The following is a 22,241-nucleotide window of genomic DNA, read 5'->3' on the forward strand; positions in this document are numbered from 1 at the left end:
GTGGAATTTGCTGCCAAGGAGTGTGGTGGAGTCTCCTACTTTGGAGGTCTTTAAGCAGAGGCTTGACAACCATATGTCAGGAGTGCTCTGATGGTGTTTCCTGCTTGGCAGGGGGTTGGACTCGATGGCCCTTGTGGTCTCTTCCAACTCTATGATTCTATGATTCTAATAAAATTAAAATCTCATAGAGAAGTGCCTATTATAACTCTATACACAATCAACTTAAACACAATCATATTTTTGTGCTTGGCAGAATAGACAAAGGCAGATGCAGGAAGATCATAGTACATCAAGGAAAACCAGCTGAATGAACATGTGGCAGCTACATCTATGCTTTCAATGCTGAATTCTAACACTTTTTGTGATTTTCTAGTAAGTTTTTCACCTCACTTCAAAGCAATGCCAGTTGAAGTAAGCAAATATAATGTTTAGAGTTGCACCCACACAATTTCTCAAAAATTCTTTTGATAACAGGTGCTCCAAGTCAGCTGCAGTTCAGTACTAACCTGAGATAAACTCAGCATGGACAAGACTTGTAAACACTCCCTCACTTGATTGCCTGTGGCATCCAAGGATCTCTGCCAGGTGACCAGGCAGGAAAACTCTAGAAAAGCTGGTTCTTTTAGGCAACAAATCACTGAGTTATGTGCAGGCAGGCAAACTAGTAGAACAAAAAAAATGTTGCAACCCTTTTGGGACTTGCTTGAAGGGTTCCAATGAAGGCAATTAGTTCTGATTATGCATTGAAAAACACTTTGCATAGCTTAAACAGATTATCCTAACTAAGTAGGCCAGCAGATTTTTTTAAAACCCCTTTTTAGTAAAAGCGCTTTTGGAAACTGCAGATACAGGGTTCTCCTCTGTGTGAGAGAAGAACAGTACTTCTAAGTTTATGCCTAGTGAGACACATGTATTTACAGAACTACTAGCTTCCTCAGATGCCAACTTATGCAGATTTAAATCAATGAATTAATTACAACAGCCCTGCTATTTGCAAGGCTGATGCAGAGAATCCCTGGAAACCAAAGAGTGCAATTGATCCTGACCAGCTAAAACAGAAGATATTTTGCTAAACATGGTGGCAGATGGAGAAAGAAACAGATATGCCGAGATGGCGTTGATTTTAAAATGACTTGTGTTTGTTTTTAATAAGATGCTTCCAGTTCTCAGTACAACAGTTCAGTCAGAAATATAAACCCTCATTGTCATTAAGCCACATTATGCATGGGATCACTGCTGTTCTTTTACCAGGGCAAGAAAACATGCTAGTCGAAAGCAAGCTGAGCAAGAAGCATAGCATGCACCAGGAGGAATCCAATCGCAACAGATACACCCTGCAAAATAGCATAGTTTCTCCAGTCACTGCAGTATTGGCAATGAGGGTAGAATCCAGTTCAGTGCTCAGCCTACATCAAAACTGGTCACAATCAGTACACTTAACAAAAGCATCCCAGGTTAAATTAAGACTTACTACTCCCCACCACATCATGAGAAATAACAGGGTGCCAAGATGGCCCACTGGAGAACAGATGCTCCCTCATATTCCCCTTTGGACAAAAATAATACTTTTTTTTAAGCAATCAGGAAGGACCAGGAAACAGAAGAGACTCACTGGATGAGTAGCAAATTCATACAGGGCACGTATTTGCACAGCAGAACAGCACCTGCTCAGGAAGGGCAAAGATGCAACTGTTAATTGCAAGAAAATGAGATGTTCAGTGTCTCCTTCTGAGAAGAGGAGTTGTTGCAACTGGTGGTACATCCAGACAAAATCTGGGAGTTGACAAGGATGTAAAAATAGCTATTTGTCAGTATCAAGCCTCAGGAGGCTGTTTAGACAGGTCCAATTGTTCTTTCCTATTGCCTTTTTTAAAAAAAACAACACAGAAACAGATTTATTGGGGGAAGGGCTGGTGTTATCCCTGCACAAAAAGAGTAGTAGACCTCTTATAGGAGCAACGTGTTATTCAGCAAAAAACAAAGATTCTCCATCTCTGAACTTTTGCCAGCTCCTGTTTCAATCTAAGATGGAGTTTAATTTTTTAAAAGAAGACGGAGCAAAGGCGGCGGGGGGGGGGAGAATTATGGACAGTGAGACAATTTTTCATAGCCATTTAGGTTCCAACATAATACATTAAAAAGAATGTCAATAATCCATCATAATTACACAGTACAAACTGAGTCATCATATAGACATCAATTAACGTACCAGGACTGTAAAATACCCTTCAACATAACTTTATCCTTTAGTGTCAGGCCAAAGGGCTGACTGAAGCTGCTTCCCTAATTCATTAGGCAATTATAGCCCAAAGAACAAGGATGACATTAGTCTAATAAAATATTTCAATTGTCCCAGGATAGAAGAATCTTTGGAACTGGCCTCTTCACTTGCAGTCTCTCAAATTGGCATAAGCTTGATTCAAGTCAGCTACCTCTGCAGGAAGCATTCATCTCTCTAGGTTACGTGTTGTCTGAAAGTAATAGGCTCTTTATAAACCTCTAGCACCGACTAGATTAGATCCTGGACAGCTATTCTCAAAAGATAGCAACTATGGACAATCAAGTAGGTTATTGAAGGGCAAGTATTTTCAGAGATTACCAAGACCCATATTTGTCACAAATTTGAACCTACTCTTAGAGAAACAGAGCAAGCCAGACTCCCTACCTCCTGACTTTTGTCCAAAAGCATGGAAGTGGCCATCATGCCCTCTTAGGAGGAAAAGCAACAATGTGATAAGGAACACAATCCCATCCCCACCCCCAGTGATAATATCCATGGTGTGAGCACCTACCCACTGATAATTCTAACCTGCTGGACTCCAGAATAGGCAGAAACTATATTTAAGCAGGATCAATATATGAAATCCCCCATATTCCAATTATATGCCACTTTCCCAGAATACAAGAGCCACATTTCCTTAGTAATCTCCAGTCTACCAGACAGTTTGTGTCCGGGCTCAATCCCTTTCTGCAGGCATGGTGCCAAAGATCACAAGTAATATAAAACTTTTAAAAAGCAGGCTAAAACTTTATGAATGAATCACCAAAGGGACAGCTTAGCCTGAAAATTGCAATGTTTTTCATACCCACACAGACCCTGATCACCTTGTGAAGAACAAAACCACCCAGAGAAGTTCTTTGTCTGTAAGGAGGTGCACACAGGGTACAGTTCAGTGTTAAAGTCCTAGGCTTTAGAGACCTCCAAAGAAGCCATTCTCAGCACCATCAGTCCGGGACCCCTTGCTTCCTTTACTAGGATTGGGTGTGGTGGAATATTTGGGTGGGTAACGAATGAAGAGCCGGTCTTCTTCCTTCTTTATCCAGCGCAGCAGCTTAGTCAGGACATTGATGGCACCAGCTTTGGTCACCAAAGGACTGAAGCAGGTATACAGTTCAAACTTACTTGTGACCTAGAGAAGAGAGGATGGGAGAAAAAAACATTCAGCCCCATTCAGTAGAGGCTGGGAACTCTCTGCAGGTGACCATTAGACAACAGATACAGCCAACAGATACAGCCAAGCTGTAGAATGGCTGGGAAACCAAAGCCTGCAGCTATGTGCAAGAGAGGAACTTAGTATTCTGTAGCAGCGCCTTATAGGTAGCAAGTTCCCTAAACTACCAGATTTCACCAACCTTTGAGAACCTATAAAAGTTCCCAGCCACCTCACTCAAGAGCTGGACTCTTAATCCACTGAACAGCAGAAAGCATGTCTGTGATCCTTAAAACTTTGTGATGTTTGGTGCCGTCTCCAACACAGATTATCAACAGCTCAAAAAGCCAGCCAGTCACAAGTTTTCTGTGACTCACCTAAGCTGTTTACCCCAGCTACTCTAATTTATAGGACGCTGATAAGAAAAAGTAAACTATTTGTGAGTACCTAAGGTAGGGGTAAGGAATCTCTGCCTTCCCATCATTCCTGATCATTGACCATGAGGGGTGTCAGGAGTTGAGTCCAACAATATCTGGGGGGCATCAGGAAGAAAGGATTAAAATAAGGGTTTCTTTATTTTAAATCCATGAGGGGTTGGATTTGCAGGGGTGAATCAATGGTGAAGAGAAATGTTGAGCACTCCTTTCCTCCCTCCCTCCTGCCTGCCAAGTGTTGACATGAGGAAAGCATGGACTTGGGAGTCCTGTATTATCCTCATAACGGGTAGCTGCGCTCTTAGCTAGCGATCACAAAGTCTCTTAGTTGAAGAAGCAGCCGCAGTGTCATTCCTCACCCAAGCCAAGAGGGTTTCCTTTTCAGCTACATGGTAGATGAGACGCAGAGGGCGTGAGGTACTGTGGATACGACTGTGAAGGTAGTGATAGAGGTCAAAGAGTCGGTGCCGTTCATTCTCACTGCAGTAAGGCCCCTCCAGTTCTGGGCTGTAATTGGTTAAAAAAAACATATCAGGAAGTCAAAGAACTTTGAGTCCCTCTATACCACTCTTCACTATGGGTCAGGCTACTGAACTCAGGCATAGTGAAGAATGGGAGGGATCTGTTCACCTCAACCACTGAGCAAATTCTTCAGAGATGGGAAAGGACAAAAATATAATCCCAGAAAAAGCCTCTAAGAAATGTCTGACAATCAGAAAACTTTTAGGCTCCAGTATGTTTTCCAGGCTCCAGGCAAGTGGAAGCTATAGGAAAAGTGTCAGAACACCAGCATGTTTTCAGCTTCCAACGTATGGCTGCTCAGTCATTGTGTTGTCTGCACCTGATGCCATACACAGGAGTTAACTTTAGGCACTGCACAGCTAGATGTCACTTTTTAATCAATTCCATGTCTTTCTGAATTGGATCCTGTGCATAGCAGCACCCGAGATACGCATATGGACAAGCATACACCCTAGCCATCTGTCAGCCTACAATGTACTAAAGTGGTCAGTGGAATACGCCCCTCATATCCTAGCACGTCTTTAGGGGAAGGAAGCTGCAAAATGGGCACATGTCAAAACAAGTTACAGTGGTACCTCGGGCTATGAACTTAATTCGTTCCGAAGGTCCGTTCTTAACCCAAAACCATTCTTAATCTGAGGCGCACTTTTGCTAATGGGGCCTCCTGCTGCCACCGCATGATTTCCGTTCTCATCCTGGGGCAAAGTTCTCAACCCGAGGTACTACTTCCAGGTTAGCGGAGTTTGTAACCCAAAGTGTTTGTAACTATAGGTACCACTGTACATGTAAAACCATTTCAGATGCCAATGGGGCTGTTTCTAGTTGCTTTTCCCCAAGGAAATGTAGGTGCTTCCGACCAATCAAGTATTCCTTTGGCACTCCAGATGCATTAGCATTGAATCAGTAGCACCTCCTGTCAAAATGGCTTCCAGATTTCTGTGTACCACTTACAAGACTTTGCCAGCTAGCAAGAATCTCCTAATGCCCACCCTCAGGTTCTCCCTTGCGGCCCAGTAGTTTCTACACAAGGATTCTTTTTGATGCGGAGGATAAACCTCATGACTTGCTCTATTTAAAGCTGTAATTCAATAAGGCCATCTTAGCCCTTCCCACAACCTCTGGCTGGGAGTCTTGGGGGGGGGGGGGAGTCGAGGCAGGAGCTGTACCATCTCTCTAGGTTTGCCTGCCCCCAAAGCTAAGTCTAGATGCATCAACATATCAAATTTAACACACACACACAAATCAGTTCTGGGATGGAGCTTCTTCTGGGAATAGGATTGTGCAGCAAGTTAACACTTGCAAGAAAGAGAGAGAGAGAGAGAGAGAGAGAGAGAGAGAGAGAGAGAGAGAAACTGCACTGTTCTGCTTTATCACCCAAGTATTGTTGCATTACAGCAGGCTTCCTCAAACTTGACCCTCCAGCTGTTTTTGGCCTACCGTGATCCCTAGCTAGCAGGAACAGTGGTCAGGGATGATGGGAAATGTAGTCCCAAAACATCTGGAGGGCTGAGTTTGAGGAAGCCTGCGGTACAGGATCATACTACCCATTATACAACAGCAAATCCACCACAAAAGCTCACTCAAAACATTAAGTGTTTACAAACACATTTGTATTCAGATTTATGAATGTCTGAATGAGACATTAAGGGGCACACCTAAAACCATTACATGTGTGAAGTCACACAGACACCAGGTGGGATTTTTTTTTTGTGAGCGGAAGAAGAGATGGCTGGGAGATCACCTGCTCTTGATGGGGTTACACTTCCTCTGAAGGAGCAGGTATGTAGCTTGGGGTACTCCTGGATCCTCTGCTGTCACTTGAGGCTCAGGTGGCCTCGGTGGCCCAGAGTGCCTTCTGCTGGTGCAGAATTTAGCGGCCAGGTTGCTCACTAGGACAAGATGGTTTGAGAGTATTACACCGATCCTGGTCTGACTGCACTGGCTGCCAATTAGTTTCCAGGCCCAATTCGAAGTTCTGGTTTTGACCTATAAAGCCTTAAGTGGCTCAGGACCGCAATACCTCAAGGATCACCTCTTCCAATATAAAACATCCCTGACTCTGCAATCATCATCTAAGGCCTTTCTCTATATGCCTCTTCCACGAGACATTCGGAGGCTGTAGTGGCTCATTTGTGGAATGCTCTCCCCAGGGAGGTGCCTTCATTATATATTTTTAGGTGAAAACATTTCTCTTCAACCAGGCCTGGCTGATGAATATTCCACAGCCTTTTAAATGTGTCTTTGGGAAGGGGGGGGTATTGTTTTGCTGTTTTGTTTAAATTGTTTACTTGTTTTTATCCTGTATTTTATTCCGCGAACCGCCCTGAGATCTTATGATGAAGGTTGGTATATAGATCTAATAAATAATAAAATAATAAGAAGGTGAAATGTGCTACTACATTCACATGAAGTGTCAGATTGGATCATTCCCCAAACAAGTAATATTGCATTAAGCAAAATCATTCACTTTCTTTAATGGTCTACAGCCAATGAATTTCAAGCCCTACACATTTGCTTCATTTGTAAATGTATTGGTTTGTTTTTGTTTTTATTATGTATTTTGTGTTTTTATATGTTTCTTTTATGTTGTGAATTGCCCTGAGATCTACAGATGAAGGGTGATATTCAAATTTAATAAATAAAATAAATAAAAATAAATCTGGCAGGAAAAGAGATAGGCAAGCAATTAGCATTACAGGACACAATAGCTTTGTCCCTTAACAAGAGGACACTCCCCCTGTTTAAAAAAAACAAAACCCCAAAAAATTTGGGTCCCAAAACCAAGAGATTTTGTCTGTCTACCCAAATTAAATCTTGAGATTTTCAGTACTCTTTTCCAGGACAGATATCATGCAACACTGCACTGAAGCAAAACTGTAGAGCATAAAAATAAGCCAAATCATATTTTCCAGAAACATGTCAATGACGGTCAAAACATTAAGAGGCAAAATGCTTCACTAACACCCCCACCACCATGAGAAACGTTGAGAATTCAGAGGGGACAGTATCAAGTCACAAACAAATTAAGCCATCCCCTACTGCACTTCCATCTCACTGCCCTCTTCAAAGAGCTCTCATAGGGTTGAGAGCATATCTCAGACCACACATGCCTCTAATTACCTGGTGAACTGGGGAAGCTGCCGGTAGTTATCAGGTATATCCAGAGGCTTGTACATAAAGTGCCGGAGGTCTGGCACACCCACCAGCCCCACACTATAGGAAGGGCTTCTCAGGCCGCTTGAGAGTGCCTGCAGGTAGTTCTGAGTCCTCATGCCCTCCTCAATGCGTTTCTTGCAGTCCGAGACAGAATAGAAAGACTCCTTGTCCGTGGAGAGAAGAATGAGGCAGACGGTACATTCTGCATCCAAGTAGGAAATATAAGCATAAAAGTAACAATCCGGGTTGAAGCGTGGCAAGCAAATAGGCGTCCAAATCTCCCCTGTTTGGAATGCAGAGGTTGCCCCAATGAGGTTGAGCAATAGATGCAAGTCAGTGGGTTCTAAACGGCAGTCTTCAATTACTGTTCTCTCCTGCACTGTGGTGACGAGCTGACTCCGGGCCACCAGAATGGAGAAGACCAGATTGGGCGTGATGGCCTTCTGGAGCAAAGTGCCCAGGGAATCCCGCAGGGAGGCTTGGAGGGGCAGGCAGCGCACAGCACCAAGCAGGAAGCAAGGGTCCGACTCCACCAGGTTCAGCAGGCGGTTGAGGATCTTCTCTGAGCCGGTCAGCAGGCGCCGGAGGTCATAGTTCTTTTTCCGCTCAAAGATGCGAGTGATGCTGGCCTCTGTGAGCATGCTGATAATCTGATAGTAGACATACAAAAGCTCCTGCCGCAACTGCTGCTCTGACTGTAAGGTGCGCGACACGGACACCAGCACCAGCGGGCCCTGCTGCACAAAAACCAGTTTGTGATCATCTGTGGTGGAAAGGAGAGAGCTAGTCAGAAGGTGCAGCAGACTGAGCTCTGCACAAATAGGACAGAACCAGATGTCAATCAACCCTAGGGGGAAAGCAAGACTGAGCCATGGAAATGCAAAAAGCCCATATAATGCAGTATTGGGTATAAAATTAGCATCCCTAGAGCATACCTTTTTCAGATACACATTTCTTGCCCTTATGGTTGCAAAGATATACTTGAAAACGTTCTAGACAACATCAGCTGAATCTCAGCAGCGTAGCTGAACAAGATCCCCAGCGGCCAGAGGCAGGATTTTAATGCCTTGTGTAGCTCCTTATCTGTCTCCCAACCCCATGATGAGCAGAAGGAAAACACATGCAAATAGTCAAAGGGGTAGAATCCACTATGCCAAACAAGAAATAACTGTATTTGGGTAATTTACGTAATTTATACAGGTTGAGGAATTAAGTTTTTCCTGACAACAGAACTGAAGTAGATCTATTTAAGTCCAGGATACACAGTGTTCTGACTAATTAGAACCTTATTTTTATATTGCTTTATTTTTTAAAAAATCAACTATTTTTTTATTCCCCATCATATTTAACTGAATGAGATTTCTTCCCCTAAGGGATCACAGAGTGAGTTTGTTGGGCAGGATAGGCTACTAAATCTAAACATGCATATGTCATATATTATGATGGAGCACAAAAGACAGGGGTACACCATCTCCCTCCCCACTCCTCCAGCTGATGATCACTCCAAACAACTCTTTTAAAAAGGCAGCCAGGCACATAAACAGGCCCTTTCAAGTTTTTATTAGTATTATTATTATTAAAGATTTTCTTGTTTTACAGAAGTATGTGTAATGTCTCTCGTATTTTTTCCATGTAACATTTTTACAAATCCGTTTCATTTGTTGAGACATTAGGAGGAGGGGGGAAAAGGGGTGGGGGGGAAGATGGGTGGGGGTGGGGTCAGGTGGCGATGTTTCTATTATGCTTAATGTATGTAGGGTTTGGTGTCAGCGTTGCTTGTGCTGTTCACTTGTGTTCCTTTGGTGGTGAGAGAGGTTGGGGTTGGCCTAGGGTGTGGTTGTTTGTTTGTGATTGGCTGTGGTGATCTTTGTTTTCGTGTGTGAGTGGGGTGGGTGGGTGTTTTGGATCAGGTTAGCCACATTGATTTGTATGCTGTTGGTGGATTATTGTCATTGTCTTGTTGGGCTGTGTATGAACTCAGGCTTGCTAGAGAGGTTAAAAGCAACAAAAAAGGCTTTTATGGGTATGTTCGTAGCAAAAGGAAGAACAAAGAAACAGTGGGGTCACTCAGAGGAGAAGATGGTGAAATGCAAACAGGGGACACAGAAAGGGCTGAACTCCTCAATGCCTTCTTTGCCTCAGTCTTCTCCGATAAAGAAAACAATGCCCGACCTGAAGAATTTGGAGCAAATGATTCAGCAAAGGAAACACAGCCCAGAATAACTAAGGAGATAGTACAAGAATACTTGGCTAGTTTAGATGTATTCAAGTCTCCAGGGCCAGATGAACTGCATCCAAGAGTATTAAAAGAACTGGCAGATGTGATCTCAGAACCACTGGCAGTCATCTTTGAGAATTCCTGGAGAACAGGCAAAGTCCCGGCAGACTGGAGGAGGGCAAATGTTGTCCCTATTTTCAAAAAGGGGAAAAGAGAGGACCCAAATAATTACCGCCCAGTCAGTCTGACATCAATACCAGGGAAGATTCTGGAGCAGATCATTAAGCAAACAGTCTGTGAGCACCTAGAAAGGAATGCTGTGATCACCAATAGTCAGCATGGATTTCTGAAAAATAAGTCATGTCAGACTAACCTGATCTCGTTTTTTGACAGAATTACAAGCCTGGTAGATGAAGGGAACGCAGTGGATGTAGCCTACCTTGATTTCAGCAAGGCATTTGACAAGGTGCCCCATGATATTCTTGTAAAGAAGCTGGTAAAATGCGGTCTTGACTCTGCTACCACTCAGTGGATTTGTAACTGGCTGACTGACCGAACCCAAAGGGTGCTCATCAATGGTTCCTCTTCATCCTGGAGAAGAGTGACTAGTGGGGTGCCACAGGGTTCTGTCTTGGGCCCGGTCTTATTCAACATCTTTATCAATGACTTGGATGATGGACTCAAGGGCATACTGATCAAATTTGCAGATGACACCAAACTGGGAGGGGTGGCTAACACCCCAGAGGACAGGATCACACTTCAAAACGACCTTGACAAATTAGAGAACTGGGCAAAAGCAAACAAGATGAATTTTAACAGGGAGAAATGTAAAGTATTGCACCTGGGGGGGGGAATGAGAGGCACAAATACAAGATGGGGGACACCTGGCTTGAGAGCAGTACATGTGAAAAGGATCTAGAAGTCTTGGTTGACCACAAACTTGACATGAGCCAACAGTGTGACGCGGCAGCTAAAAAAGCCAATGCAATTCTGGGCTGCATCAATAGGAGTATAGCATCTAGATCAAGGGAAGTAATAGTGCCACTGTATTCTGCTCTGGTCAGACCTCACCTGGAGTACTGTGTCCAGTTCTGGGCACCACAGTTCAAGAAGGACACTGACAAACTGGAACGTGTCCAGAGGAGGACAACCAAAATGGTCAAAGGCCTGGAAACGATGCCTTATGAGGAACGGCTAAGGGAGCTGGGCATGTTTAGCCTGGAGAAGAGGAGGTTAAGGGGTGATATGATAGCCATGTGCAAATATATAAAAGGATGTCACATAGAGGAGGGAGAAAGGTTGTTTTCTGCTGCTCCAGAGAAGCGGACACGGAGCAATGGATCCAAACTACAAGAAAGAAGATTCCACCTAAACATTAGGAAGAACTTCCTGACAGTAAGAGCTGTTTGACAGTGGAATTTGCTGCCAAGGAGTGTGGTGGAGTCTCCTACTTTGGAGGTCTTTAAGCAGAGGCTTGACAACCATATGTCAGGAGTGCTCTGATGGTGTTTCCTGCTTGGCAGGGGGTTGGACTCGATGGCCCTTGTGGTCTCTTCCAACTCTATGATTCTATGATTCTATGTGATAGAGGGGAGCCATACCGGGGAAAAGGCATCTTCTTCTGTTTGTCCCCGTGTCAGTTTCAGTTTATTGGTTAATTTTTCTAGTACGGCAGGTCCTTTCAAGCTGTAGCCCTAGATGTTCCACTAGGTCCTGTGTTATAGTGCAAAGCTATACATGCCTTCTACTCATAAGGAAGTCCCACTGAGGGCTTACTTCAGTGCTGAGTGAGCTTACAGTAGCAACCTTTGATGCAAATACATGAAACGTTGCATGCCAGAGCAGGACACATTCTGCACTTTAAAAAAAAGGAGTATTACTACTACTGATCATAATAAAAATATGCAGTAAGAAGAGATAAATTCAGCTGCCTGGACTAGCTATGCATATTAAGTACCTTTGGATTGTTTCCTCTATTTTGCAGAATTCATTCTGCAATTTTTACTATTTTGCTTCTGCTAGGCATGAAGAACAGCATGGAGCAAAACAGAGATGTCTGGGCTCCCCAGACATCATCAGACACTGTCTACATGTTTCCAAGCATCTCTACAACCACAAAGGTGAGAAAAAGAATGAAAGGAAATTCTTAGGAAGCTGGATTTTGAAGCCAGAACATTTGTGCTTCTCTGTGCTTGCATGAAATCACAACTACATAGCTATGCAGTCCACATGACAGCTTTCTTCATATAAAAGAAAATTACCATGATAAAAACCCCAACTCCCTCTATTGCCCAATAACTGAAATTCTTTTACACAGCCTTTACTGTTAACTATCAGTGGAAACACAAGAGACTCCAAGATCGTTAGGCATCAGTCATGGTTCTGAGAGCCAGTCCAGTTTGAAAGAAACCAATAATTTTAAGCTGTAATTTTAAACTGTAGCTATAAGGATATGGCTTAAATTTGGCTACAACCATGCCCAATAACTCCTATACCAGAGCTTGAATTATGGGGGTAAAAGTAGAGGATCCTTAACAAAATCTACAAGCTCCAACTTCCAATCACGAGTGAGTCCCAAAGCCTCATAAAAACAAGTTGTTAATTGTAATTAAAACAATGCCCCACTGCCAATCTTTTGCCATACCAGAGTAAATGGAACGGATGGAATTATCCCCACTCTGGATGAATGATACAAGTGCCATCATAACACCCATGGTGGAACTGAGGGCTTCTTCGTTGCCATAGCGCGAGTAAATGGGTTTGCCAGCTTCACTTAAAACAAAGACATGTTTCCTGTGTGCCCGCCAACTGTCAGCTGTCACATCCTCATCCCGGTGTGTAGCTGGGCACAGCTGTGCCACTTCCTCCTCCCGAGGTGGCCCATCGCCCATCACCATAGGTTGGTTAAACTCGCTGGAGTCCTCCAAAGTGTTATCAGTTGAGGCTGAGTCAGACAGGTCCTTTTCACTTGATTCCTCCTGCATATCCGCTTTGGCATCTGCCTCAATTATGGGTCCATTGACTGGGACATCAGGTAGCTCCCCTTGCTCATCCAATGCAGAACAGGGCTCATCCTCACCTGGAAAAAGTCACAGCACAAGTAAAGGATTTCAGGAGTCCTAGCTTATCCTCACCTCCCTACTTGCACCAGCCTTTACCCTACTGAAAAGGCAGCTCAACTACTAAAAGTTGCAACACTTCCTGACCAACTTTGCAGCAAGCTTCAGCATGTCTTTCAGCCACTCCAAAATCCCTTACTTTCCTCGGTCAGATGATGAAGTCTCCCTCATCTCCCTTTATGCCCCTCACTGGTTCCTAGCAGGGCTTCTTTTCAGCTGGAGCTCGCTGGAACTCTGTTCTGGCACCTCTCAGGTGGGTGCCATTAGAAAAACAGTACTGGTTCCTAGAAGAGGAACCTAGCATTTCAATGCTTTTTCTCCCCAACCAAACTTCACCACCACTTTAGCTGAGAGGGTATTGGTTCCCACACATATCTTGCTATCTGTAATCTCAGCAAAGAAAAGGGAGAGGCCTATGGTAAGCTCCTCTCTTTTTCTGTTTATGTCACGATATAAAACACTACAGGCTTTGCCAGCTTGATCTGGTTAGCAGCCACATCATCTAAAAGGTCCACTGTTAATGAACAAAATTCAGCCTCAGGTAAAATAACTGAACCACAACGGCAGAGACTTAAACCACTCACCTGTCTCTGCAGAGCTGAGCCCAGCCTTATGTTCAGGGAGATCCATCCCACCCTTAGAAGGAAAGCCAGGGTCTTCCCTCTACATCTCAAACAGCTCCTGAGAAGTCAAGAGGCAAATGTGAGAAGAGTTCCCCAGTGTTACAAAAACTAAAAAAACAAACAAACCAGGATGCAGGTGCTCTGTCGCTTACTCACCAGGCCCAACCCCATTCTCAAATTAGGGACAGAACTTAGAACACTGCCTTCACATTTCCATTCACACCCTAACTCCATCCTCCACCTCCTAAAAGAAGCAGCAAAAAGAACCTCAACCTTCAGTTTAGAAAGTATGAATGAATGCACATCGGAGAAAAGGGCTTTCCAAGGGAAACAAGAAGAAGAAGAAGAGTTTGGATTTGATATCCCGCTTTATCACTACCCTAAGGAGTCTCAAAGCGGCTAACATTCTCCTTTCCCTTCCTCCCCCACAACAAACACTCTGTGAGGTGAGTGGGGCTGAGAGACTTCAGAGAAGTGTGACTAGCCCAAGGTCACCCAGCATCTGCATGTTCACCAGATTACGGGAATACCGCTCTTAACCACTAAACCACACTGGCTCTCAAAATGCAAAAGTCAAGATGCAAAAGTCAATCTGTCAGCCTTGCCTGCCCTCCCTGCTCTAATCTCAGTCACATGCCTGGGCAGGGATGCCTCAGAGGAGACAGCATGAAATGCCCTGGTTACTAATCATCACACACACACACAGAGAGAAACAGAATTACTAGCGCTTAACTCCTGGATGGGATTTTAAGCAACTCCCATCAGCCCCAGCCAGCACAGCCAATGGTCAGGGATGATGGGAATTGTAGTATAACAATGTCTGCGGAGCCAGGTTGGGAAAGGCTGACTTCGATCACTGGTCTTCAACTGTTGGAGCAGGATCCAAAGTGACACTTAGTAATACTACCCTACTTCAAAATAAAACAAGAGAAAGAGAAACAGGCAGTGGACTGAGTAGGTAAAGGTAAAGGGACCCCTGACCGTTAGTCCAGTCACGGACGACTCTGGGGTTGCGGTGCTCATCTCGCTTTACTGGCCGAGGAAGCCGGCGTACAGCTTCCGGGTCATGTGGCCAGCATGACTAAGCCGCTTCTGGCGAAACCAGAGCAGCACATGAAAACGCAGTTTACCATCCCACCAGAATGGTACCTATTTATCTACTTGCACTTCACAGCTGGCCTAGATGTTTCACAGGTGGCTGCATTCCACAACTGCAATAATAATCTCTGAGGGATTAAACTCTATGCAGTGATTCTGAATTTCCTCAGCCCTGAAGAAATGCCTTGTTTAGTTGGGGCTACCAACTATATTCACGATCCATTTCCCTCCTGTATTGGAATTTTTGCATTGGAATGTTCTTCCAGCCTTTAAGCCTTTATGTCCAGAAGAATGAGCATCTGCCCAGAATGGTGCTACCATTCTGAATGTTCCCAGCAGCTTCTTATTCTTGGCAGCTCCAAGACTACTGGAAACCGTCTGGATACAGAAACAGCACTGCCACCATTGTCATATATAGGTTCATCCTCACTCTCAAAAATGGGCATGGCAAGTTTAAAAAAGTTATTTGCAAAACTACACATTCACAATAAGATTAATGTGAATATACTACTGTACCACTAGTACTGTCAATCCTATAAGGAACAAACAAATGAACAGGCACCAAATCATGATCAGTGATTGTTAAAAGTATTGCAGTAGATTTCCACAGCCCTAACTGGTAAGAAAAGAGTGTGGTTAATTGTGTTGGGTCATCCTTGGCACCAGTTCCTGCAATGGTAGGCTCAGAACAATAAACACTTTCCCAAAAAGTAATTACTTCTACAGCCAAGCAGAACCAGGTTCTGCCATTTCAGCAACCTAGTTCAAAATCAAGTGTCAAAAGCAGCATCCAACATGTATTGTACCCCTTTACAGAACCTGGCGCCACATCAGATTGTTCAAGTGCCCAAGCAACTCAAACTGAGCAAACAGCCTCTTGTTGCTTTATGGCCCAGTCAGAGATGCCTCTGAAGGCCAGTTCACAGTGTAGTCGGAAAACGTGTCTTTTTTTTTTGGGGGGGGGGGATAGGTCTATGAAGACATATGGGACCACACACATATCTATAAGAGGAATAGCTAAACCATGTTAGTTTTCAGTAACATGTCAAAAGCAAACCCTTACATCACCTTCCTAAAAGTCATAGCAGGACTCCAAAAAGAAAAATCTGTTCCAGCCATTACTAGTCATAAAATCTCTTTATCTTTCTAGAGAGCTACATGTATGCACATCAGCCCTGAACATTAGTCAACCAGCAAACCATTCCAGAAAGTTCACAAAGATCCATGCAACCCAGCCCCAAAACAACACAGCAACTCACTCAGTTGCAGTCTCAGAAAGCTATGCAGCACACTAAGTACATATTGGAGAAAGTGGAAAGGATCCCTTCAGGAGGCTGGAGAGTGGAGACAATTCAACTCTGCCTTCTCAATACAATAATAGATCCCCACCTCTGCTGAGAATTTCCCTCTTAAGTCGTAGTAATTTAAATAAGCCAATTGGCAGAAAGTTTTGGGGCTACCAAAATGAAGTGTTTCTTCACACACTGCATAATTCCATAACTGTTGCCATCCCTGAAATATCTTTAACTGACAGTTGCCAAATCCAGCCCTCCATATTTCCATCAAGAATCATCTCCCATAGGATGACAGTTATTTTACTATTATTTTGTGCTGAACTTTTGCAATTCTCTTATGCAAGGGTGGGTTTTGTCAGACACGTCCTTGAGCACATCAATGGAAACCCAACAGACATGGCAACAACCTTAGGTAACTCTTTTAGATAAACTCCTATTGGCCAGATCTAAAAATGTGACGGTGGGGGGGACCCTAGAAATGGCCCTTTTCCCCATCACACCCCACCAAGCCTTGTGGGGGTTTTTTGCAAAAGAAAAAACCTTTGGAGGGGGGAATGCATTACGAAATTTTATTCTCAGTATGATGAGCAAAATGCTTAAGGAAATCTCTAAGCTATAGCTACCCTCAGCCACTAGCCATGAAAACTAAATGGAGCCTCCAGGTGCCACGACAGTCTACCGCTGAACAGCAGGTGCTGCGAGGGAGGCGTGGGAAGGCCAACCAGGCCAGGCACTGCTCCTGGGCTGGGTATAAAGACTGCGGCACCGGACGGGCTTCTGGCCCGGTCCTGCGGGGAAGGCTTCTCTGCTGCTGCGGCAGCTGCCTGCCCCGAGGGGCTTCCAGTCCATCCCGAGGGAGGCGCCGGGGGCCCCCTCGCCCGAGAAGGCCCTGCGGCCGCCCCGCCCCTCCGTCGCCCCGCTCCCGCCCGCCCCTCACCGTCCGCGCGAGGGCTCCGCGTCGCCCCATTGCCGCGCAGCCCCTGCGCCGCTCCGTCGCCGCTCTTCCGGACCCGAAGGGGCAGAGGGCGGGCGGGGAAGGGGAACGGACAAGCACCTCGACGAATCACAGGACGAGCAGCGGGAAGGCGGGGCCGGGGCCTCGGGGGCGCGAATACCGGCCCGTGCATGCAGCCGAAGACCAATGGCGGCCCCGAGCTGCTTCGGATTGTCAGCGAGGAAAAGGGGCGGGCAGAGGCCGCGGAAAGCGACAGAGGGAGCCGAAGGGGCGGGGCCATTACACCCGGCTGAATCAACCGCAGCCGCCGAAGGCCCGAGGAAAGGGCGGGGCTAGTCAGGAACGTCCACCAATCCCAAATGGGCGTTGTCTGGAGGGAGGAGCCGGGAGCGGCGGGGCGGAGGCGGCTCTTCCAGATACCCGCAAAACCAGGAAGTGGGACGGGGGGGGGGTCGCTCTGGAGGCGGCGGCTTCCTGAGGGCGGCGCGCAAGAAGAGCAGTAGTTCATCATTACACTGGTACCTCTGGTTACGTACTTAATTTGTTCCGGAGGTCCATTATTAACCTGAAACTGTTCTTAACCTGAAGCACCACTTTAGCTAATGGGGCCTCCTGCTGCCGCCGCAGTCGTGCAATTTCTGTTCTCATCCTGAAGCAAAGTTCTTAACCTGAAGCACTATTTCAGGATTAGCGGAGTCTGTAACCTGAAGTGTCTGTAACCCGAGGTACCACTGTATTATTTCACTTAAGAGAGAAACAGTAAAGTCACCAAAATAATAAAATGACAATGACAAGCAATTAGCTAAAAGCAATTAACTAAAAAAAACAAAAACCCGAGCAAGAGTTCAAAGCAACACGAACTCCCAGTCGCCCAACACCCGGAGCAAAGCAGAAGCTGAGGCTTCCGAGAGAAGGCGGCGCGGGCGCGGGCGGGGGCGGGGGCGGGGGCGGGGGCGCCCCTGGCCGGGATGAGCCCGAGCTCTGCAGGCGGCTGGGAGCAAAGCAGAAGCGCAGCAGCAGCAAAGACCCCCATCCCGCCCCCCCCCCCGCTTCCTTTTGGCTGTGATTAAAAATAGGTCGGGACGAAAGCCCCGAAGACGCCGCGCAGGCCTTTTTCTCCGCAGCTGAGACGCGAGAAGGGCCCGAGTTCCGCGCGCGAGAGGGAGGCTTCGGCCGAAGCAGCCCCGCGCAGGGGCCTTTCTATTGGGCAGCGCCGCACCTGCCGCCCGCTGAGCAGAAAGCTCTCTGGGCGGCCGAGAATCAGTCCGCGAAAGCCGCGCCTGACTTCGGGCGGGGAGACCGGCCGTCAGAAGCGCGCCAGGCCGGGCGGAGGGCGCCCCGGGCTCCAAGGTGAGGCAGGCGCCTCGGGCGGCCCATCGGGGGCCCCGGAAGGCCTGGCCGCTCTGCCCGCTGCCGCCTCCACCGCGGCCTCCTGCGCTTAGGCCAGGGCTGACCCCCCGCCCGGCCCTTCCCTGCTTCGCGTTGCCCCTTCCTCCGAGCCATTTTGTGCTTCGCCAGCTTTGCTCCCGGAGGGGACATGGCGCCCGGGGCTCCAGGGCCAGGCCGCCGGCACCGCCTTCGGACCTTGGGCTTGACCTTGGGCTTCCCTCTCAGGTCTTTGGGGATCGTGAGCGCGAGGGCAGACGCACCTTAGAACTGGTTTTAGTAAGCTGCTCCGGAAGCCTTTTGGCATTTATATAAATGCTATAATTACTGTACATAAATACATAAATACCAATGTACCCAATCTTTGCAGTCTCAAAATGAAAGAAAGAAAGAAAGAGAGAGAGAGAGAGAGAGAGAGAGAGAGAGAGAGAACAGCAGAGTTCTCCTGGTCATTGATGGTCTTATGCCATGGTGGGACTTTGTCAACCTAACCAGAACGCTAATCAAGTCCTTGCACTTTATAACCAGTGGCCTTAAAATGTGTCTGTGCTGCTATTTCAGTTTCATTAACTTACCAATGGCTTTAAAAGGGAATTGGAAAAATTCACGGAGGAGAGGCTGTCCATGGCTATTCATCCTGATGGCTAGATGCCGCCTTCCAGGTAAGAGGCAGCAAATGCCTTGGAAGAACACGGTAACAAGAGGAGCTGGAGAGCTCGTGGCTTTTGTGCCTTCCTTGTGGGCTTCCTATAATAATAATAATAATAATAATAATAATAATAATAATAATAATAATTTATTATTTGTACCCCGCCCATCTGGCTGGGTTTCCCCAGCCACTCTGGGCGGCTTCCACAGAAACCAAAAAACACTAAAATATCATACATTAAAAGCTTCCCTGAATAGGGCCGCCTTAAGATGTCTTCTGAATGTCAGGTAGTTGTCCATCACCTTGACATCCGATGGGAGGGCATTCCACAGGGCGGGCGCCACCACCGAAAAGGCCCTCTGCCTGGTTCCCTGTAGCTTCGCTTCTCGCAATGAGGGAACCGCCAGAAGGCCTTCGGCGCTGGACCTCAGTGTCCGGGCAGAACGATGGGGGTGGAGACGCTCCTTCAGGTATACTGGGCCGAAGCCGTTTAGGGCTTTAAAGGTCAACACCAGCACTTTGAATTGTGCTCGGAAACGTACTGGGAGCCAATGTAGGTCTTTCAAGACCGGTGTTATGTGGTCTCGGCGGCCGCCCCCAGTCACCAGTCTAGCTGCCGCATTCTGGATTAGCTGTAGTTTCCGAGTCACCTTCAAAGGTAGCCCCACGTAGAGCGCATTGCAGTAGTCCAAGCGGGAGATAACTAGAGCATGCACCACTCTGGCCAGACAGTCCGCGGGCAGGTAGGGTCTCAGCCTGCGTACCAGGTGGAGTTGGTAGAGCCAATGTCTGGTGGGCCTAGGGGGGGAATCGAGACACTGGATGAGATGGGACTTTGGTCTGATCCAGCAGGTCTCTTCTTACCACCTTAAAGATAAAGGTACCCTTGACCATTAGGTCACGTCGTGGACGACTCTGGGGTTGCGGCACTCATCTCGCTTTATTGGCCCAGGGAGCCGGCGTACAGCTTCCGGGTCATGTGGCCAGCATGACTAAGCCGCTTCTGGCAAACCAGAGCAGCACACAGAAACGCCGTTTACCTTCCCGCCAGAGCGGTACCTATTTATCTACTTGCACTTGGACGTGCTTTTGAACTGCTAGGTTGGCAGGAGCAGGGACTGAGCAACGGGAGCTCACCCTGTCACGGGGATTCAAACTGCCGACCTTCTGATTGGCAAGCCCAAGGCTCTGTGGTTTAACCCACAGCACCACTCGTGTCCCTCTTACGACCTTATTAGTGCTTAATTAGCCACTTTCCATAATCTCTGGGGAGGGGAGAGGGTCTTCAATTACTGCTTTCTTCCCATTCTATGGAATGCAATAGCATTATTTCTCTCTCTATAAATTAAAGGGGGAAAGTATGCTAGAAACTGCATGTGCGCAAACTGGAGTCTGGTCTAGCACGGTTCTCCAGTATGGTCTTCTATTTTTATGATTGTCAGAAAATGGTGAAGGGTTGCGGTCTGTATGCACTGATACCGTAGAGCTATTCTAGTACCTAAGTTGAAACCCACTGAGGTAAAGGATGCCCCCCCCTTATATAATCTCAAGGTCCAGTCATTTCCTCTGAACTACTAGTGACAATTATAACTAAAGACACAATGTGCAGTTGTGTGTGGCTTTGCTACCTTGCTTCTGTCATCTAAAGACATAGCTCTTTAGAGCAGTGTTTCCCAACCGGTGTTCCGCGGCACACTAGTGTGCCGTGAGACGTCGGCTGGTGTGCCGTGGGAGGGAGGCGGGCGAGTCGGGCGGTGAGAGGCGGCGGCGGCGAGGATCCGCGTCAAGCCGGGGGCGGCTCCGCGGTGGTGGTGCCGAGCGGCGGGGCAGCGCGTACAAAAGGGAGGAGCGCGAGACAGCGGAGGAGGAGGAGGCCGGCATGTCCGGGCAGCAGCAGCAACTCCCGCCGCCGCCCCCTCCGCCCGCTATCGCCGCCACCACCACAACAGCCGCCGCCGCCTCAGCTGCCGCCGTCCCTCAGTCCCTCGCTCTGCTGCCTCCTCCCCCCCCAAAGCTTGGAGGTTCCCCGGCAACGGGGAGGGGAAAAAATTAAAAACTTTCACTTTCGTGCGTCCCTCCCGGCGTGACGCTGCGCGCTGACGTCACGGGGCTGTAATGGTGGTGTGCCGCGAGATTTTTTTCATTAAACAGGTGTGCCGTTGCCCAAAAAAGGTTGGGAAACACTGCTTTAGAGGCACCTTCCTGCTATATGACCCAGTGAGCAAAAAGTAGCACACACACAATATATATATGTTTGTGTGTGTGCTACCAACTTTTTTGGATCAGGGATATGGAATAACACAACATTACACAGCTTTTCCTTGTACTTCCAATTTACAAAAAACTTAACCTACTGAATTTCTGCTCACTATATAGCTCTTAAGGATTCAGGAACCCATTTTCCCCACACTATGCAACAGCTTTCTGTACTCAGAAATCACAGCATTGCTGGTGCCACAGATGTTTGGGCAGCAAGTGTGCATTTATGTTCAACAGCATTTCACCATATATTACCGAAATTTTTGAGATCTCAGTGATGGTCCATACACTCCCATCAGGAAAAGCACAAAGGAAAACTATAACTTTATTTAATATTTAACAGTTTTGTGCAGGTAATGTAATGTGGGGAAAGGTGTACATGCTTTTACCTTATATTTTAAAAGGAAGGTGAAAAGGCCTAGCTCTATGCACAAATGGCCCTCCAAGTGCACGTGTATGTCCTTGAGGTGGTTGTTTTTTAAGTGACCTTTCAAACACCATCTGCTTCCTGCACTATTACAGTTAAGAGCAGAGCTGTGTGGTAAAGAGAAGACACAGTATGGATTACTCAAGAACTTAGCACTTTTCTTCTGCATTTCCCGTAACGCACAGTGATGTGCATAGCACAGAAAGGTGTTACAAACGGGAGATACAGCCTTGTATCTTGTTTAATTGATTTTATCTGTAAGCTTCCTTGAGTCCCATCAGCAAGATGAATCAAGGGGAGCATGAGCGGTGCAGTTGCACCAGTCACAGAGTTTCTGGGGCGCCACAACTATGACATCCAGCAGAAGGCGAGAGGGCGCCTGTCAGGGGTTCAGGGACAGAGGCACAGGTGAGGGGGGAGACGGAGAGCGATGGGGAAGAATCCCAGGACTGTGAGGAAGAGGAGGACAATGACTTGAGGTCTTCCATGAGTCTCTCAAGTGAATCGGAGGATTCCCAGAAGGGGGCGCCCCTAGTCAGGCCAAGGGGGTTCACAGGGGGGACATGCCAGGGGCAGGGAAGCAGCAGGGAAACCCCGAGTGGGAGTGGGAGATCGGGGCCGGCTTCCCAGCAGGAACGAAGTGAAGAGAGTGGAGTTCCCAGTGTGACA

General features: G+C 46.8%; 2 protein-coding genes across 6 annotated transcripts in view; one reads left to right on the forward strand and one right to left on the reverse strand.

The window, feature by feature from the left end:
- Positions 1-22,241, forward strand: part of PTPN18 (protein tyrosine phosphatase non-receptor type 18) — a 107,803-nt gene that overhangs the window by 5,954 nt on the left and 79,608 nt on the right. Inside the window, exon 2 of one of the 3 annotated variants that reach the window (XM_081177382.1) lies at positions 11,784-11,881. In XM_081177382.1, the coding sequence (XP_081033508.1) occupies positions 11,786-11,881 (96 nt within the window). In that variant the 5' untranslated portion in view covers positions 11,784-11,785. Of the gene's footprint in view, positions 1-11,783; positions 11,882-18,862; positions 18,900-22,241 lie in introns of those variants that run through there. The other 2 variants (XM_081177383.1, XM_081177381.1) reach the window with 2 other exon arrangements.
- LOC308577308 (vacuolar fusion protein MON1 homolog B-like) lies at positions 1,118-17,450 on the reverse strand. Of its 3 annotated transcripts, none has more exons than XM_081177395.1 (6): positions 16,834-16,954; positions 13,465-13,561; positions 12,406-12,840; positions 7,508-8,306; positions 4,225-4,372; positions 1,118-3,410 (listed from the first exon to the last, which is right to left on the reverse strand). In XM_081177395.1, exons 2-6 carry the CDS (start codon positions 13,508-13,510, stop codon positions 3,192-3,194), a joined length of 1,647 nt encoding a protein of 548 aa, XP_081033521.1. In that variant the 5' UTR covers positions 13,511-13,561; positions 16,834-16,954; the 3' UTR covers positions 1,118-3,191. The 3 variants fall into 3 exon arrangements, with proteins under 3 accessions (XP_081033521.1, XP_081033522.1, XP_081033520.1); XM_081177396.1 differs by lacking the exon at positions 16,834-16,954 and adding an exon at positions 15,861-16,751; XM_081177394.1 differs by lacking the exons at positions 12,406-12,840; positions 13,465-13,561 and having other exon boundaries at positions 16,834-17,450.

The sequence above is a fragment of the Podarcis bocagei genome (genome assembly GCF_964188305.1).
Source record: "Podarcis bocagei genome assembly, chromosome: 17".
Taxonomy (NCBI): Eukaryota; Metazoa; Chordata; class Lepidosauria; order Squamata; family Lacertidae; genus Podarcis; species Podarcis bocagei.

Bases quoted from the DNA above. Each gene is read 5' to 3' on its own strand.
- LOC308577308 (XM_081177394.1), bottom strand. From the start codon at position 17,362: ATGATGAACTACTGCTCTTCTTGCGCGCCGCCCTCAGGAAGCCGCCGC. The intron at 4,373-7,507 runs GTAATTAGAGGC...AACCAATTACAG, and splicing joins CAGCTTCCCCAGTTCACCAG to CCCAGAACTGGAGGGGCCTT. The intron at 3,411-4,224 runs GTGAGGAATGAC...TCTCTTCTCTAG, and splicing joins AGGAAACCCTCTTGGCTTGG to GTCACAAGTAAGTTTGAACT.